This window comes from Sinocyclocheilus anshuiensis, unplaced genomic scaffold, assembly GCF_001515605.1.
Source record: "Sinocyclocheilus anshuiensis isolate Anshui unplaced genomic scaffold, SAMN03320099.WGS_v1.1 scaffold464, whole genome shotgun sequence".
NCBI lineage: Eukaryota > Metazoa > Chordata > Actinopteri > Cypriniformes > Cyprinidae > Sinocyclocheilus > Sinocyclocheilus anshuiensis.
The window spans coordinates 241,850-258,405 of NW_015555731.1; the positions used below are offsets into that span (position 1 = coordinate 241,850).

The 16,556-nt window shown below is 35.5% G+C and overlaps 2 protein-coding genes and 1 non-coding gene across 3 annotated transcripts in view; all 3 read left to right on the forward strand.

Annotated features, from left to right (window-relative positions):
• Nucleotides 1-5,728, forward strand: part of pick1 (protein interacting with prkca 1) — a 7,755-nt gene extending 2,027 nt beyond the window's left edge. Inside the window, exons 4-12 of the mRNA XM_016466276.1 lie at nucleotides 1,078-1,144; nucleotides 1,251-1,340; nucleotides 1,577-1,630; nucleotides 1,716-1,778; nucleotides 2,057-2,190; nucleotides 3,153-3,245; nucleotides 3,366-3,416; nucleotides 5,179-5,323; nucleotides 5,408-5,728. Coding sequence (XP_016321762.1) covers nucleotides 1,078-1,144; nucleotides 1,251-1,340; nucleotides 1,577-1,630; nucleotides 1,716-1,778; nucleotides 2,057-2,190; nucleotides 3,153-3,245; nucleotides 3,366-3,416; nucleotides 5,179-5,323; nucleotides 5,408-5,652 — 942 coding nt within the window. The 3' untranslated portion in view covers nucleotides 5,653-5,728. The remainder of the gene's footprint in view (nucleotides 1-1,077; nucleotides 1,145-1,250; nucleotides 1,341-1,576; nucleotides 1,631-1,715; nucleotides 1,779-2,056; nucleotides 2,191-3,152; nucleotides 3,246-3,365; nucleotides 3,417-5,178; nucleotides 5,324-5,407) is intronic.
• A 2,738-nt stretch (nucleotides 5,729-8,466) lies between these two features.
• On the forward strand, nucleotides 8,467-8,539 carry trnar-ccu (transfer RNA arginine (anticodon CCU)). Its single transcript has one exon. It is a non-coding gene; the product is annotated as a tRNA-Arg (tRNA).
• A 961-nt stretch (nucleotides 8,540-9,500) lies between these two features.
• Nucleotides 9,501-16,411, forward strand: LOC107672894 (phospholipase B-like 1). Its single transcript, XM_016466271.1, has 8 exons — nucleotides 9,501-9,512; nucleotides 11,270-11,410; nucleotides 11,488-11,632; nucleotides 13,324-13,524; nucleotides 13,667-13,807; nucleotides 13,913-14,098; nucleotides 15,760-15,866; nucleotides 15,939-16,411. Exons 1-8 carry the CDS (start codon nucleotides 9,501-9,503, stop codon nucleotides 16,113-16,115), a joined length of 1,110 nt encoding a protein of 369 aa, XP_016321757.1. The 3' UTR covers nucleotides 16,116-16,411.
• The last annotated feature ends 145 nt before the right edge of the window (nucleotides 16,412-16,556 follow it).

Genomic DNA, 16,556 nt, shown 5'->3' on the forward strand with positions numbered 1-16,556 from the left:
CACACACTGGCCCAGCTAACCAATCACAGCACACACTGGCCCAGCTAACCAATCACAACACACACTGGCCCAGCTAACCAATCACAACACACACTGGCCCAGCTAACCAATCACAACACACACTGGCCCAGCTAACCAATCACAGCACATTTCGTATTTCAGAAGGCGGGCCTTCATTTGATACAGGAACTATTCGAGCAGTTCATGCCAGACTGGGGAGAGAGGTGTTGTAATAATGTCAAATATGTGAAAAATAATGTGTGTTTTTTTCCGAACAACCTAGTATGAGAGCCTGTTCTAGTACACCCCCAAAACAAAATCAAGACTTTGTAAAGGAGCATAATAGGACCCCTTTAATGTTTCTGATGTCTTTATAGTCACATTGAGCAGGTTAGAGCTGGATGATAGAATGGTTTATATTAGCAGACGGTATAAACAACAATATACAACAATCACACAACTCTGCTCTTATTTGACATGATTTTAAGTGATTATTGACACATGACAGTGTTACATCTTTAAGTAATCACTCAATATCAGTTCAGTCATTCTATCTTTGGAAATTTCTACAGATTTTGTCGAGATGTAGTTGAGACTGTTATAATTTGTGCATTTTGATTCACTTAAAGCTGCAATTTTGTCAACTTGATTGACTAAAATTTGACATTTACAAATGAAAAGGAAAGATCAAAGTATAATGCTTAACAGTATTGTTAAGTATTACATTTGTGTATCCTTTGTTTGTGTTTTTGGCACGTAAAACATATTGCATGTTAATTTAGTGAATTTATACTTTCCTTTGAGTTTGACTGTGTTAAATGTAGGACATATATAATATGAATAATTTCATATAACAGTCTGAACTGAAGTCAAATATCACAAGAGCGACATTATCTGTATATCAACATGACTTTGAAATAATATTGTGACCGATATATCATCAAAGTGAATAATATCTTGTCTCCGATGCACCGCTATGATAAAGACCGTTTGTGTAAAGATCACGTGATCTACACTGGTAATTGTTTTGTACTTGAAGGGTTTATTTTTATGGATGAATGTGTTTGTGATCTGCAGGGTGAAGTCGTGATCCAGTATAACAAACTGCAGGCCGACCCGAAGCAGGGCAAATCTCTGGATATCGGTAAAAACTACCAAACTCTGCTAGCTTTGTGTGTTTGAAGGGATGCAGAAGTGTGTTTCTCTCTGATGAAGTAGCTCATGTGTGTGTGTGTGTTTGTGTGTGTCAGTGCTGAAGAAGGTGAAGCATCGTCTGGTGGAGAACATGAGTTCAGGAACCGCAGACGCTCTGGGACTCAGCAGAGCCATTCTGTGCAATGGTCAGATCAGTTCCACTATTTAATCACTCATCCAATACAACACTTGTTTCTGCACATATTAAACAACTACAGTACTCATAAATAGATCACTATGTAAATTATGAATAATTTTTTCACCTTGCACTAATGAGAACAAGTTCTGTTGCATGACATAATCTTTGCTTGGAAACGCCATCATTGATGTGTGGATATAATGTGTGCCATGAGAAATCAAGCATGTGTGTTGTGTGTTGTAGATGGTCTAGTGAAGAGGCTGGAGGAGCTGGAGAAAACCGCTGAACTTTATAAAGGTGATTCATTCGTACTGTTACTGCATTAAACCAGTGCCTGAGAGAGTTTACTCTGGAAATAATCTGTGTTTGTGTGTGTGTTTAGGACTGATGGAGCACACAAAGAGACTTTTAAGAGCTTTCTATGAGCTCTCGCAGACTCACAGAGGTACAGTAGATTTGTACATCTTTATTCATCATATGATTCGTTATAGGCTGCTATAAAGAGTTTCTCCTGCTGAAAGTTCATTTTATTGACCAAAAACTGGTTTGTTTTCAGAATAGACTGGTAAAACATCCCCTTTGAGATGAGATTCTCAAAATGTGTGTCTAGTTACACACACTAACAACATCAGGCCGTGTAGTGGAAGTAATGCTAAGTCTGACCGACAAAACACTCCATAAAATCATCAGATGTGTGATAAAATGTTTGTTTTTCTCTCTCAGCTTTTGGTGACGTGTTTTCCGTCATCGGTGTCCGTGAGCCACAGGCCGCCGCCAGCGAAGCCTTCGTGAAGTTTGCTGAAGCTCATCGAAACATGGAGAAGTTCGGCATCCAGCTGCTGAAGACCATCAAACCCGTAAGAGAGCAGATCTGAACGAGTTTGTATTTTTACAATGAGATTAATATAGATGTGTGTAGAGTAACTGTGACATGCAGAAATAAAATATATGATGTTGTGCTGTCAAACGATTAATCTCATCTAAAATATATGTTTTTGTTTGTGTAATATGTGTCTGTACGGTGTATAGTTATTATGTATAAATATACACACACGTGTATGTATATATTTAAGAAAAATATGTTGTTTATACATTAAATGTATTTATATATAACAAATTATATTATTATAAATGTATACATGTAAATATTTTCAAAATAATATATACTGTATGTGTTTGTATTTATATATACATGATAAATATACACAGTACACATACATATATTATGTAAACAAAAACTTTTATTTTAAAAGCGATTTAGGGACTAATCGCAATTAATCGCAAAAAAAGTATTTATATATACACGATAAATATACACAGTACACATACATATATTATGTAAACAAAAACTTGTATTTTAAAAGCGATTTAGGGATTAATCGCAATTAATCGTTTGACAGCACTACTATGATGTGAAACAACTAAAAGTAACCTACATAAAAACATTTCAATAAGCAAAAAAAAAAAAACATTTACTAAAAATGTCATGTTTAACTGTATGTGACCATTAACTGTTGTCAGAGAGCCGTGGACATACAAATTTGTTGTTAAATTATATATGTAACTTAAGATATTAACTTAAAATCTCAGGGGCACTTAAAAATAATTATTTTAGCTCCAAGGGGTTTGGCTGATGAGAACGTCCATAAATCCCTGATCTCTACAGTGTTTAGTATGTAGAATGTAGAGTAACTGAAACATGCATGGGAAACATCATTTATGGTGAAGAACAGTTGAAAACACAATGAAACCTTGTGTAAACATTATTTCACGAGACAAATGTAATAAATAATATTAATGCTGTCTGTTTGTCTGTCAGATGCTGCATGATCTGAACACGTATCTGCACAAAGCGATTCCTGACACCAAACTCACCATCCGCAAATACCTGGATGTCAAGTTTGAGTACTTGGTATGAGAACAGCCAGAAGATTCACTCATCGTTGTCTACTGAATTGAGATGTTACATTAACAGAGGGATTTTGAGAGTGTTTATGTTGAAGTTTATTGATGTGTGTTTGTTTTTATTCAGTCGTACTGTCTGAAGGTGAAGGAGATGGATGATGAAGAGTACAGCTGTATCGTAAGTTCATTCACTCTCTCCGCTCATCATTTACTCATTAACTAACCAATAGTCAAACCGTCTAAATCATGAGGGGAATCAGCTCAAGATCATTTGACTCTTAAAGAGTCTAAAGACTCTTAAAGAGATAGTAGGTGTATATGACTTTCTTCTTTCAGACGAATCCAGTCGGAGTTATATTAAAAATTGTGTTTGATCTTTTAAGCTGTTTAATGCCACTCAGTGCGTGTTGCATGCATCAGTCCAAAAGAAGTTAAAGGGGTCATATGACGTTGCTAAAAAGAACATTATGTTGTGTATTTGGTGTAATGCAATGTGTTTATGCGGTTTAAGGTTAAAAAAACACATTATTTTCCATATACTGTACATTATTGTTTCTCCTTTCTGAAACGCGTAAATTTTTATCGTTCTAAAAAGCGTGTGACGGAAATGTTACGCCCCTTACCATATTGTGATGCCGCCGACTGGTTTCATCTGAAAGAATAAAGTCATATACACCACACCTAGGATGACTTGAGGGTGAGTAATTTATAGGCTAATCTTCATTTTTGGGTGAACTAACCCTTTAATACATTGTTACTGTTTAAACCTCTGTAACCTGTTTACTGATTGTAAAGAGTGTTTTGGAGGTGGAGGATCCAGTTCAGTGTTGAACTTTGACCCTGATACAGTCCTTCATGCTGATCAGGAATATTTTTTAATTGTCAAAAATTCTGCTATAGAGACATTAAAATGCATCTTGCTGTTTTAGATTTACAATTTAATATGCAATGTTTTTTTTTTAATTCTGTATTATCGCTAACTGATGCCAAAGTGCAAAAGATACACAAATTTTATATTACTGATAAATATGAGGAAATTTCAAAAGAAATGTAAAAACAATTGTGAAAAGTATGTTCTTATAAATAAATGATACACTCACTTATTTTAAATAGTAAAATAAATATTAAATTATTCAAATGCATTGCAAGATATGCAATATTTTCTGTGTTGTTGTTAGATAATATTGCCAGTGTGCCAGATTTTTTAAAATAATTATGATTCAACACAATTTTATTACTGCTAATCATGAAAAAGTGCAAAGTTTTAACAAGATTCAGATGTAGGGCTTGATATATCCACATTTAACCCCAATTTGTATAAATATGTTACTGTTAAAGACTGTAAATCATGTGCAAATAATTATGCAGAAAGCATGCAGACTATTGTATGAAAATTAAAATGCATGAACTCTTTTTATACATAAATGCATGTTACGTAATATTGCACATTACATGTTTGATGTGTTGTTGTATAGTAACTAAAGCCAGGCTTTGCTATACATATTACTGTTAATTATGTGAAAATGAGCAAAAAATTTTATAAACTGGAAATTAAAGGGGTCATATGATGCTTTTTTTAAAGATCATTATTTTGTGTATTTGGTGTAACAGAATATGTTGACATGCTTTAATGTTCAAAAAACACATTATTTTTCAAATACTGTACATTATGTCGTGGAAGTCGTGGCCTAATGGTTAGAGAGTTGGACTCGTAACCCAAAGGTTGTTGGTTCGAGTCTCGTACCGGCAGGGATTGTAGGTGGGGGGAGTGAATGTACAGCACTCTCTCCCACCTTCAATACCATGACTGAGGTGCCCTTGAGCAAGGCACCGAACCCACAACTGCTCCGGAAAACTTGAAATCGCATCATATGACCCCTTTTAAAAAAAAAAAAATGCTTACTTGCTTATTTAACCCTCTGTGTTTGCGTGTGTTTCAGGCGTTAGGAGACCCGTTGTACCGCGTCAGCACCGGTAACTACGAATACCGTTTAATTCTGCGCTGTCGACAGGAAGCTCGCGCACGATTCGCCAAGATGCGCAAAGACGTTCTGGAGAAAATCGAACTCCTGGACCAGAAACATGGTTTGTTCAGTTGAAAACAAACGCATCAGAAAGCATCACATGATCTGTTTTACAGCGGTTTAACCCTTTCCATTCTCTCTTCAGTCCAGGATATCGTGTTCCAGCTGCAGCGCTTCGTCTCAGGGATGTCGCGCTATTACGACGACTGCTATGCCATGCTGAAAGAGGCCGACGTGTTCCCCATCGAGGTGGATCTGTCCCGAACCATGATCAACTACAGCGCACAGAGTCTCTCATATGAGGAGGAGGAGGAAGAGATGAGCAGAGGAGGAGAGGACGACGCTCCGCAGACTGAGAACGGAGCCGAGAAACTCATCGACGACGAGTGAGTGAGCAAACGAATGAATTATCAGATGAAATAATAAAGAAATCAATGAAGGGAAAGTGAACGATCTCATTGTGACAGAAAGAACTACAGATTGAGAGAGTATGTTCAATGTAAGATGATTGATAAATAATATGAATAAAAGCATTATATATTACATATTTATATATGATATTTAATATAAAATTTCTATATTGATAAACTACATTTTCAAATCACTGGTCAGACAGAAACGGAATCACTGGTTGCCATGTTACATACTACAGAATAGAATGTTACCTTTGGTTGCTATAGTGACAGAATTTAAACTTTTAATCAAACATTCTTTGTTTAGAGTCTTTGTATTCTGTTTCAAAACATTTCAAATGAGCGGGACCTGAAGTTGAGTTGTCTGTGGTTTTGCACAACTTGTGTGAGTTTTTCTCTTTTCTGCCTTTGAAACACTGGATGAATGTCTTTAAAGAGCAGGTGATATGGTATTTTAAAGTGTCCTAATATTGTGTTGGAGTCCCCTACAACAGGTTTAAATGCATCTAAGGTCAGAAAACATTGTAATTTTCTCAGAATATACATTTAATATTAGAGTCATTTGGCAATGATTTCGAAACGATTCGTTCCAAGCAAGTTCGGAGCAAACCCCTCCCTTGCATAAGCCTACTCTGCTCTGATTGGTCAGCTGGCCAAGCCTGTTGTGATTGGCACAGAGAGGAGTCCTTGAGCAAGTTAGCGAGCGCTACCATTGACAAAGCACCTTTACATAAAACAATAATATAGTGCTCCAATCCGTTCTTATAATAATGACATAAAATGCAAAAATACTTATGCAAGCGAATCGTGCCCACAGCTAATGTTTTGCTGCTTAACTGTGAACACTTAAAACAATAATGGTGGATACGTTAGCCGAGTGCTAATGTGACTAACTGATGAAACAATACAGTTTGTAAACCAAAATATGTCTACTGTAATGTTTGAAGAACGACAGACAGAAGACGCTCTGTCTTACCTTTTAATCAGAACGCAGTACAGCTGTATCACAGGCGCAGCAGCCTAACTAACTCGCTCGTCTCTCCCGCATTAACCATATAACTGCCGTGCAGCAAAATAAACTGCAATTTCACAATGATTATAAAGTCTGTGTGCTACACTAAATTCTTTATTATTAAACGAAGTAATTAGAACAACGTCAGTCTACATTAATCGACACATTCTTAGGAAATAGTGGGTTCACAGCGAATTATCAGAACTACTTCAGTAAGACAGTAATATCGTGCTTTACCTGGAAACCTAAAGCTGCACTAGGTATACATCACATATTAGCACAAAAACTTGATATTTTGAGCACTCAATTGAAAATGTACACATAACGTATCAATCGTACTTACAGGTTGTGCTTCGGAGAGCTTGTTAGTCCAAATTAAGAAGAGTAGAAACCAACAAAGATAAAAGCCAAGATTAGATAAGCAGTCCTTGGTAAAATGACATGCACACAACAAAAGGTTCGAATTGTATTTCTGTGGTATCCTTGAACACAGCGTCTTCTCGACATGATGTAAACACACTAACTAGTGGAAGTGTTTGTGGGCAGGTTGGACTCTGTTCGTATTTCGCGGGCAGGCGGAGATTATGCAATTGTGTTACCCAGTGACGTATATCGGTAACAGGCAGAAGATTCGAAAATATGACAACTCGTTAAGGCGATTCAGAATCGACTCTCTCTTTTGAGAGACAGTATCTTTATTTATCATGCACTTTTTTGATTAACAACTTTGCAGATTGTTTTCATTTAAGGATAGCTACGTTATAAACTGCAAAAGAGATATTTTTCAAAAACCCATATGACCTGCTCTTTAAGTTCCAGTGATCTGAACATTTCACTGTTGATGTTTTTTTTGGGGTGTTTGGGGTTATTTAATTTAACTCAGCTGTGTAAATGTGGTTTATGTACGTCCTAGAAAGATGAAATGTCTGAAGGCTAGAAAAAGAGTTTGATGAAGAAGAAACCTGCTACGTGTGAGTAAAAATGTGAATCAAACTTGTTTTATGGGCTTTCTCATTAAACATCTGAGTTTCAGCAATACTTGTGGTGTTTTCCATCTCTGAATGATTCATGTTGGCATGATGAGCAGAAGCTCAGAACCGACTTCTGGCTTTTTTAAATGGATTAACCTCTTTAAAGTGTCTGAATCGGAGGTTTAATGATCAAAATGCACAACTTTGGGTTTGAAAATGCACTAATAAACTAAAATTATTTTCTTCAAATTCTGTTTTTAAACAGGTTTCGACTTGCTAATTATTGTTTGATTAAAACTTTTAAAACTTATTAATATTATTGGTTATATTATTAATGGGTTAAAATTTGTGTAACGCCCTTCATGAGCCAAATGAGCTGTACATGTTTTTTTAATTATCAGGCTTTGATTTGTTTTAAATTTGTATTTAAATAAAAGAAAATTAAACCAATTTAGTCCTTCTAAAAAAAATAACTTGTTTTAAGGGTTTAACTAGTTTACTTTTCATTTACCTAATGTAAATTCAGTTGTTCTCTAGTTCAGATTCTCTTTCAACTTTTAGTGCTATGAAAACTTAGAAGTATAATCATTATAAAAACGGCGTCTTAACTTCCAAAAAGTGTTCTTTCACACCGTTTATTTTCAGCTAGCATATTGGTAGTTTAATACCGTAATTTGTTATAACGACAAATTAATTTCAGTTAAACTTAAATTAAAGATTTTACTAGCGTCGAGCGGTCACATGATGCCTCACTGGAGTCGGATTGGACGCCTTTATAAGTGTCTCCGCCCCTATCCTTGTGTCGTCCGCCCCAGTGGCCTAATGGATAAGGCACTGGCCTCCTAAGCCAGGGATTGTGGGTTCGAGTCCCATCTGGGGTGAAGCTTGTTTTTCTTTCTTCAATGTCTGTCAGTGTTTATGGTGTCATTCAGTGTGTGTCAGTCGCGTCTTATAAACGTAGTTTCACGTTATCTCGTGTGTGTCCGTGAGGATCTCGCCGGGAGTTATTCATATCGTTTTGTCACAAGGAAGCTCTTTGCTGACAGACTTCCCACTTTATTTTCAGTTTCTGCGCTGCACGTGACTAAACATCGACACAAACATGAAGAACAGCAGCATTTGTGTTTTAATTCTCGCCTGTTTTGCTGCATCAGCGAGAAGCGACAGTAAGCAACTGGTTTATTTAACCTTGACTTTCATAAAGCTTGTGTTGTTATATCGTGAAGTGAATGTTTTATGTTTAAATGACCATATGTTCAGTGCAAATCCGCGTCTGATCTCTTTAAAACACTCTGCTTTTGTTTCGCTCATAAGTCATAAGTGTGTTTTAAGTGTGTAAGAGAGGAATTGACTAACGCTGCAGGTTTGTCTATTATATGATCATGAGCAGACTTGGAGAAGCACATGATCATATAAAACTCAATCTGAAACCTGATATGTGACTGCCGTTACTATATGGTTACTTGACAAAGATAGCAAGTTGTATGGAAATATAATATTTTCCCACAGAAAGTTGTTGATAGAATAGCAATGCACAAAAACAATAAAAGAATTTGAAAATCTTATTGTTGTCTTTTCTGAGGTATATAACATTAAGTGACTATTCACGAGCTGTTTTATTCACAGTATAATACAGTAAATGATTGGAAATATTTCACCGCTTCAAATGCATTCATTATTTGTAACGGACCAGTAATCCCAATAAGCTTTGTGCTTTGTTGCTATAAGACAGCTCAGCTTCCAAATTCTGTCCGTTTTATCACGAAATACAAATTATGAACGTGTTTTTCCTCTTTATTTCAAGTTATAGCATGATATAAACTTGAAGGAACATCAGAAGGCATGGAAAAAACAGTATAGCCTAATTTAATGAAACTGATGTCTCATTGTAATCGGAAATATGATTGATTCACATGCCACTTAAACTGAGGCAAATACAACTATAAAACTGACAGAATTTGAAAGCTGAGGCTTTGGAATTTCTCCCGGTGCTCCCCATCCGGCCCATTTGCATGCGCAATATAGGCTATACTGTCAAAATATAATAACTTTAATCTAGGGTTGCACGATTATGACAAAAATCATAATTGTCGATTATTCCCTTGAAACTGTAATTTTACGATTATCACAATTTACATTGAATGATGTTTATACCATTGTTTTATGCAACTGCATGCCGTATTTTTATATGAAAATAAGCTGAAAACACTCTAACTGAAAAACTGCTTTTCAATAGTATTAAGCCTCAAATGTCAAATATACAGGTGCATCTCAATAAATTAGAATGTCGTGGAAAAGTTCATTTATTTCAGTAATTCAACTCCAATTGTGAAACTCGTGTATTAAATAAATTCAGTGCACACAGACTGAAGTAGTTTAAGTCTTTGGTTCTTTTAATTGTGATGATTTTGGCTCACATTTAACAAAAACCCACCAATTCACTATCTCAACAAATTAGAATACTTCATAAGACCAATAAAAAAAACATTTTTAGTGAATTGTTGGCCTTCTGGAAAGTATGCTCATTTACTGTACATGTACTCAATACTTGGTAGGGGCTCCTTTTGCTTTAATTACTGCCTCAATTCGGCGTGGCATGGAGGTGATCAGTTTGTGGCACTGCTGAGGTGGTATGGAAACCAGGTTTCTTTGACAGTGGCCTTCAGCTCATCTGCATTTTTTGGTCTCTTGTTTCTCATTTTCCTCTTGACAATAAAAAATGGAAAAACCCTTAAGATAACATGTAGAAAGAAAACAAAAAGAAGCATCTTAAGCACAGAATAACATAAGTGGACTTTGAACGATTAATTGCCGCTTTGAACGATTACGTAATTGTGGCATCCATAATTGTAATCGCGATTAGAAATTCGATTAATTGTGCAGCCCTACTTTAATCTCATAAATGCTACGACTTAATTCTCATAATTTTGACTTTATTCTCAAAATACTACGACTTTAACCTCGTAATCTTAGTTTGTTTTTTTTTACGTGCCACTAAAATGCTGTTGTAACAAATTACTTGAATATCTACAGTAAAAATATATTTTTATTAAGACTATATCCGTAATTTTTTTCCCATTTTTTTTTTTACTTTAAAATGAAAAAAATAAATAAAATCTTACTATAAAAATGAGTTAAATGGTTAAAAAATAGTTTATTGTTCTTTTATTAAGGATCAATTTCCTTTTTCTCCTGTATCTTTAAAAATGATGCAAACATTTAGGAAAAGTTTTTATTTGTTTTATGAAGGTTATATTTCCTTTATTTTTCCTATTTATTCATCTGGTTTTTTTTTCTTAAAAAGTTATTTAAACATGTAAAAAGTATTTAAGGCTCCATTTCCATTATTTGACTTAAATTTCTTTTAATTGTCTTATTTCTTACATTAAAATACCATAAACATTTTTAAAAAGTTTCACCGGATTTAACGGTGTTTTCACCGAAAACAATAAAAAGAAAATAATTTTTCATAAATACAATTCTGCAGTTTATTTAAGTGAAGGTCTGTTAGTACTGGTCAGTGTGTTTGTATCTCGTCTCTGAATCATGTTTGCATCTGTAGAAGCTGAAGCTGGCCTTGATCGGGCATTTACTCCTGTCTCTCTCTGTAGCCTCTGTCCCAGTTTGCCATTCAGTTCCTGAATGCGGTCGGTGATCTGCTGGATCTGATCCCAGCGCTGGTTCCCAGCAGGACGTCCGGCTTTAAGCAGTATAAAGCTCCTCCGATGGGACACTGCTCTGCGCTCATAAAGGTACCAAACAACATCATGATAATTGACATCAAGATACAGCGGATGTGATGGTTTCTCTCATCTGCCGTGTGTTTCAGATGTTGCCAGACTTTGAGAACCTGTTGTTCGCTCACTCCAGCTGGTACACATACGCTGCCACCATTCGCATCTACAAACACTGGGACTTCAGACTGAACGAGCCGCATACAGCCACCGGAAGACTCTCCTTCAGCAGCTACCCTGGTACACACACACACATACATTCATTCACTTACTCTACTCACTCATAAATTGATTGATTCATCACTCGCTCATTCACTCACTTTCTCTCTCATTCATTCATTCATTCACTCATTTATTCATTTACTAAATCATTCATTGATTCATTCATTCACTTTCTCTCTCATTCATTCATTCATTCACTCATTTATTCACTTACTAAATCATTCATTGATTCATTCATTGATTCATGCATTCATTCACTCACTCATTCACGCATTGAGTCATTCACTCTATTTATTCATTCATTCACTCACTCATTGAGTCATTAGTTTATTCATGCACTCATTCATTTGTTCATTCATTCATCCATTCGCTCCTTCACTAACTCACTCATTCATTCATTTACTCACTCACCTATTTGCTGATTCATTCATTCACTCGCTCGCTCACTCATTAATTGATTCACTCACTCATTTGCTCATACATTCACTCATTAATTCGCTTATTCATTCATTCATTCACTCACTCATTCTCTCACTTGCTCATTCACGCACTCATTCATTTGCTTACTCACAAATTAATTCACTCATTCATTCACTTGCTTATTCACTCACTCATTAATTCGCTTATTCATTCATTCATTCACTCACTCACTCATTCATTTGCTTACTCGCATTCATTCACTCATTCATTCACTTGCTTATTCACTCACGCATTCATTCGCTTGCTCGCTCATTCATTCATTTATTCATTCACTCACTCATTAATTCGCTTATTCATTCACTCATTCATTTGCTTGCTCACTCATTCACTCGCTCATTCATTCATTTATTCATTCACTCACTCATTAATTCGCTTATTCATTCACTCATTAATTTGCTTGCTCACTCATTCACTCGCTCATTCATTCATACACTCATTCATTTGCTTATTCATTCACTCAGTCACTCACTCATTCATTTACTTGCTTGCTCATTCATTAATTTACTCACTCATTATCTCACTTACTCGCACATTCATTCACTCGCTCACTCATTCATTTGCTTATTTATTCACTCACTCGATCACTCATTCATTCTCTTTCTCACTCACTCATCCATTCGCTTATTAATTCACTAATTCGCTTGCTCACTCATTCATTCAGTCACTCACTCAATTATTCACTCAGTCATTTATTCACTTGCTCAGTCATTCACTCACTCATTCATTCAGTCCCTCGCTCACTCACTCACTCACTCATTCACCCACTTGCTCACTCAATTGTTAAATTTCTCACTCAATTATTTGCTCATTCATTCGCTTGCTCATTCATTCACTCACTCACTCACTCATTCACTTGATCACTCATTCATTCACTTGATCACTCAAACATTCGTTCACTCATTCATTCACTTGCTCACCCATTCATTCACTCACTTGCTCATTAATTCGCACACTTTCTCATTCAGTTATTAATTTGCTTACTCATTCTTTCACTCACACACTCATTCATTCATTAATTTCTTCACTTATCCATTCACTCATACTCATTCACACACTCACTCATTTCACTCTTTTTTTTTTTAGTTATTTATAATGTACTGCTTTTAAAGTAGTAGGGCAGTGTGCGTTGTGTAGTTTTTAATATTGAATTCATGTATATTTAGTGTTTGTAAAGTAGCAGGCAGTTTGTAGTTTCTGCAGCATGTGAATGTCTGTGAATGTGTGTTTAGGGTTTCTGGTGTCTCTGGATGATTTCTATCTACTGGGCAGCAGTCTAATGATGACTCAGACCACCAATAACGTCTTCAACACCTCGCTGTACTCCTACATCACTCCTGCCAGCCTGTTCTCCTGGCAGAGGGTTCGACTGGCACACGCACTGGCAAACACTGGAGAGCAGTGGGCCAAAACCTTCTCCAGATACAACTCTGGTCAGAAATCAACATTCACTTATTTGCAGCTGCTGATCTGCTGATGTTTTGTTGTGTTTTTGGCTTTTGTCAGTGTTCGGTCTGGACTCTGTTTGCTCTGTCATGTGTGTTTCTGTGATCCTGTGCTGTATCTGTCGCTCAGGGACTTATAATAACCAGTATATGGTTGTGGATGTGAGTAAAGTGCATCTGGGCAACAGTCTGGAGGATGGAGCGCTGACTGTAGTCGAGCAGATCCCGGGACTGGTGGAGTATTCAGACCAGACGCAGGCGCTGCGCAGAGGTCAGACTGCAGTAGACTTCACTTTCATTTCATTTTGACTTTGGAGTGAAATGAAACCCGTAAATATTGTACATCTGCTACTATAGTAAATGTTTGTGTCTACAGGTTACTGGCCGTCCTACAATGTGCCATTCCACCGTAAGATCTATGATCTGAGTGGTTACGAGGAGATGTGGAAGGAGTACGGCGAGGATTTTTCCTACGACCTTTGCCCTCGTGCCAAGATCTTCCGCCGTGACCAGTCTTCCGTCAGTGACCTGAACTCCCTTAAACACATCATGAGATACAACGGTAAATAATAGTCACAACATTTACTAACTCCTGACGATGTCACTTATGGAATAGGACAGTATCGTTGATGTACTGTGTTAGTTTTTATTAATATTTTAAATACATTTTTATGTTTGTTTTTTCCCTTTATTGATCTTACATTTTTTCATATATCATTTTTATTAATTTATTCATGTTAGTTTAACTTGAAGTACTAAAATAAATTAAAATGAGAACGATGCAAGCTTAAGTTTTAGTTTTGGGATTATCAATGTCTATATAGTGTTTGTTCATTTTTGTTTGTACAGTTTTTATACATTTTTATTTTAGTTTTAGTTAATTTATGAGAAATGTTGCTTTGTAATTAGCAGAAATAAAATAAGTTCAAGTTATTTTATTTCAAGTAACTAAAACCATTTATTATGGTTTTAGGTTTGATTAATGGTAATAACCCTGGCCGTATCTACAAAAAAATAAATAAATAAATTACAATTAACCTAATACGTTTTAATTCTAGTACTTTGTTGTTCATTTTCGACAGTCAAAGTAAAATAATAAAATTAAAACATAATAGCTTATGTCAGTTTGATTGAATTTAATTGATTCCATAGAAATAAATAAAAAATAATTAAAAGTTGGTTTTCGTTTTAGTTAACAATAATATCACTGGACATATCTACAAAAAAAAAATAATAATAATAATTAAATAAGCTAATATATTTTATTTCATTGTTCACTTATATGGAAGCCCGTTTCCGCCACTGAGAAAAATAAAAAAAAATGTGATTGCGACTTTTTATCTCACAATTTTGACATTTTTTCTTGCAATTGCGAGTTTTCATCTCGCAATTCTGACTTTTTTCTCAGAATTGCGAGATATAAACTCACAATTGCAAGTTATAAACTCACAGTTGCAAGTTATAAAGTCAGAATTGTGGGATATAAACTCGCAATTCTGACTTTTCGCAGTTGCGAGTTTGTATCTCGCAATTCTGACTTTTTTTTTTCTCAGAATTGTGAGATATAAAGTCCGGTTCTGAGGAGAAAAAAAGACTGATATGTTCATAAAGTCAGAATTGCCCATTTATATCTTGTACATTTGACTTCATTTCTCACAATTGCAAGTTTATATCTCACAATTCTGAGAAAAAAGTCAGAATTGTGAGATAAAAAGTCACCATTACCTTTTTTGTTGTTGTTGTTTATTCAGTGGCGGAAACAGGCTTCCATATACTTATGAAAAAATACTACAGGTAAAACATTATATATATGCACAATTTTGTAATTTTATTTCAATTAACATTTATTTTATTTCAATATTTCAAGTGACTATTTTACTGTTTTAGATTCAGTTAACGCTAATATCCCTGGCCATATCTAAAAAAAACATTGAAATTAAATAAGCTAATGTACTATTTTATGGTTAACTTATGATGGTAAAATAAATAATTAATTATGTACTACAATTAAAACATAATAGCTTATTTTAGTTTGTTTTGAAGTTTCCATTGGAATAAATAAAAATAAATAGCCAAACAAAACAAACAAAAAAACAATATATATATATATATATATATATATATTAGTTACTATATTTTGGTTTATTTAGCCTTTAAATATCACAAAATGAAAGCCATTATTATATTATAATAAGGCACATGTTTGTGTCAATCTGTCCTCAGACTATAAGAGTGACCCATACTCGCAGGGCGACCCGTGTAAGTCCATCTGCTGTCGCAATGACCTGCAGGAGCGTCAAGCCAGTCCCGATGGATGTTATGACACCAAGGTCAGCTGACCACCTCTCATTAACCAATCAGAGTGAGTCTTCAGCTCCTGACACTCTGGTGTTCTCTGTCAGGTAACAGATCTGCACATGGCTCAGGAGTTTGTGGCGGAGGCGGTGAATGGCCCGACCACAGACGGAGGGCTTCCCGTCTTCTCCTGGGAGGCGTTCAACAGCACGTCCCATCAGGGTCTTCCTCCGAAATACAACTTCAGCTTCGTCCTGATGCAGCCACAGCTCTTCCGCCCCTGAGGATCATGGGATTTCACATCTGGCCTGCTTTTTAAACTGATTCTCTGTTCGCCGTCTGATGCTAAAATCTGTCGAAATGCTGTTTATTTTGAGCCATAAAATCAGCACTAAACTCTACAGCTGCCATTTGACAATCAGTCCAGGACTGTTTACGTCTCTTTTGATTGATAGATTGAGTAAATCCTAATGTTTTAGGGAAAAGAAAAACACATGCATTGGTAAATCATAATTTACATAAATAATAATTGACATAAAAACTTGAAATTATGATATATGCAAGTCAAAATTACGACGTACTAGGTCAAAATTGACATACTAAGTCATATATATATATATATATATATATATGAAGAGTTTGGTTCCAAAACGCGATAAACGCCATTTTGAGTTTCCTCCAAAATCAGTATTGTATCTGGTCAGTATTGAAAGTCCATTCTTAAT

Coding starts and splice junctions, on each gene's coding strand:
- LOC107672894 (XM_016466271.1), top strand. Junction 13,808..13,912: donor GACGCAGGCGCTGCGCAGAG/GTCAGACTGCAG, acceptor TTGTGTCTACAG/GTTACTGGCCGTCCTACAAT. Junction 15,867..15,938: donor ATGGATGTTATGACACCAAG/GTCAGCTGACCA, acceptor GTTCTCTGTCAG/GTAACAGATCTGCACATGGC.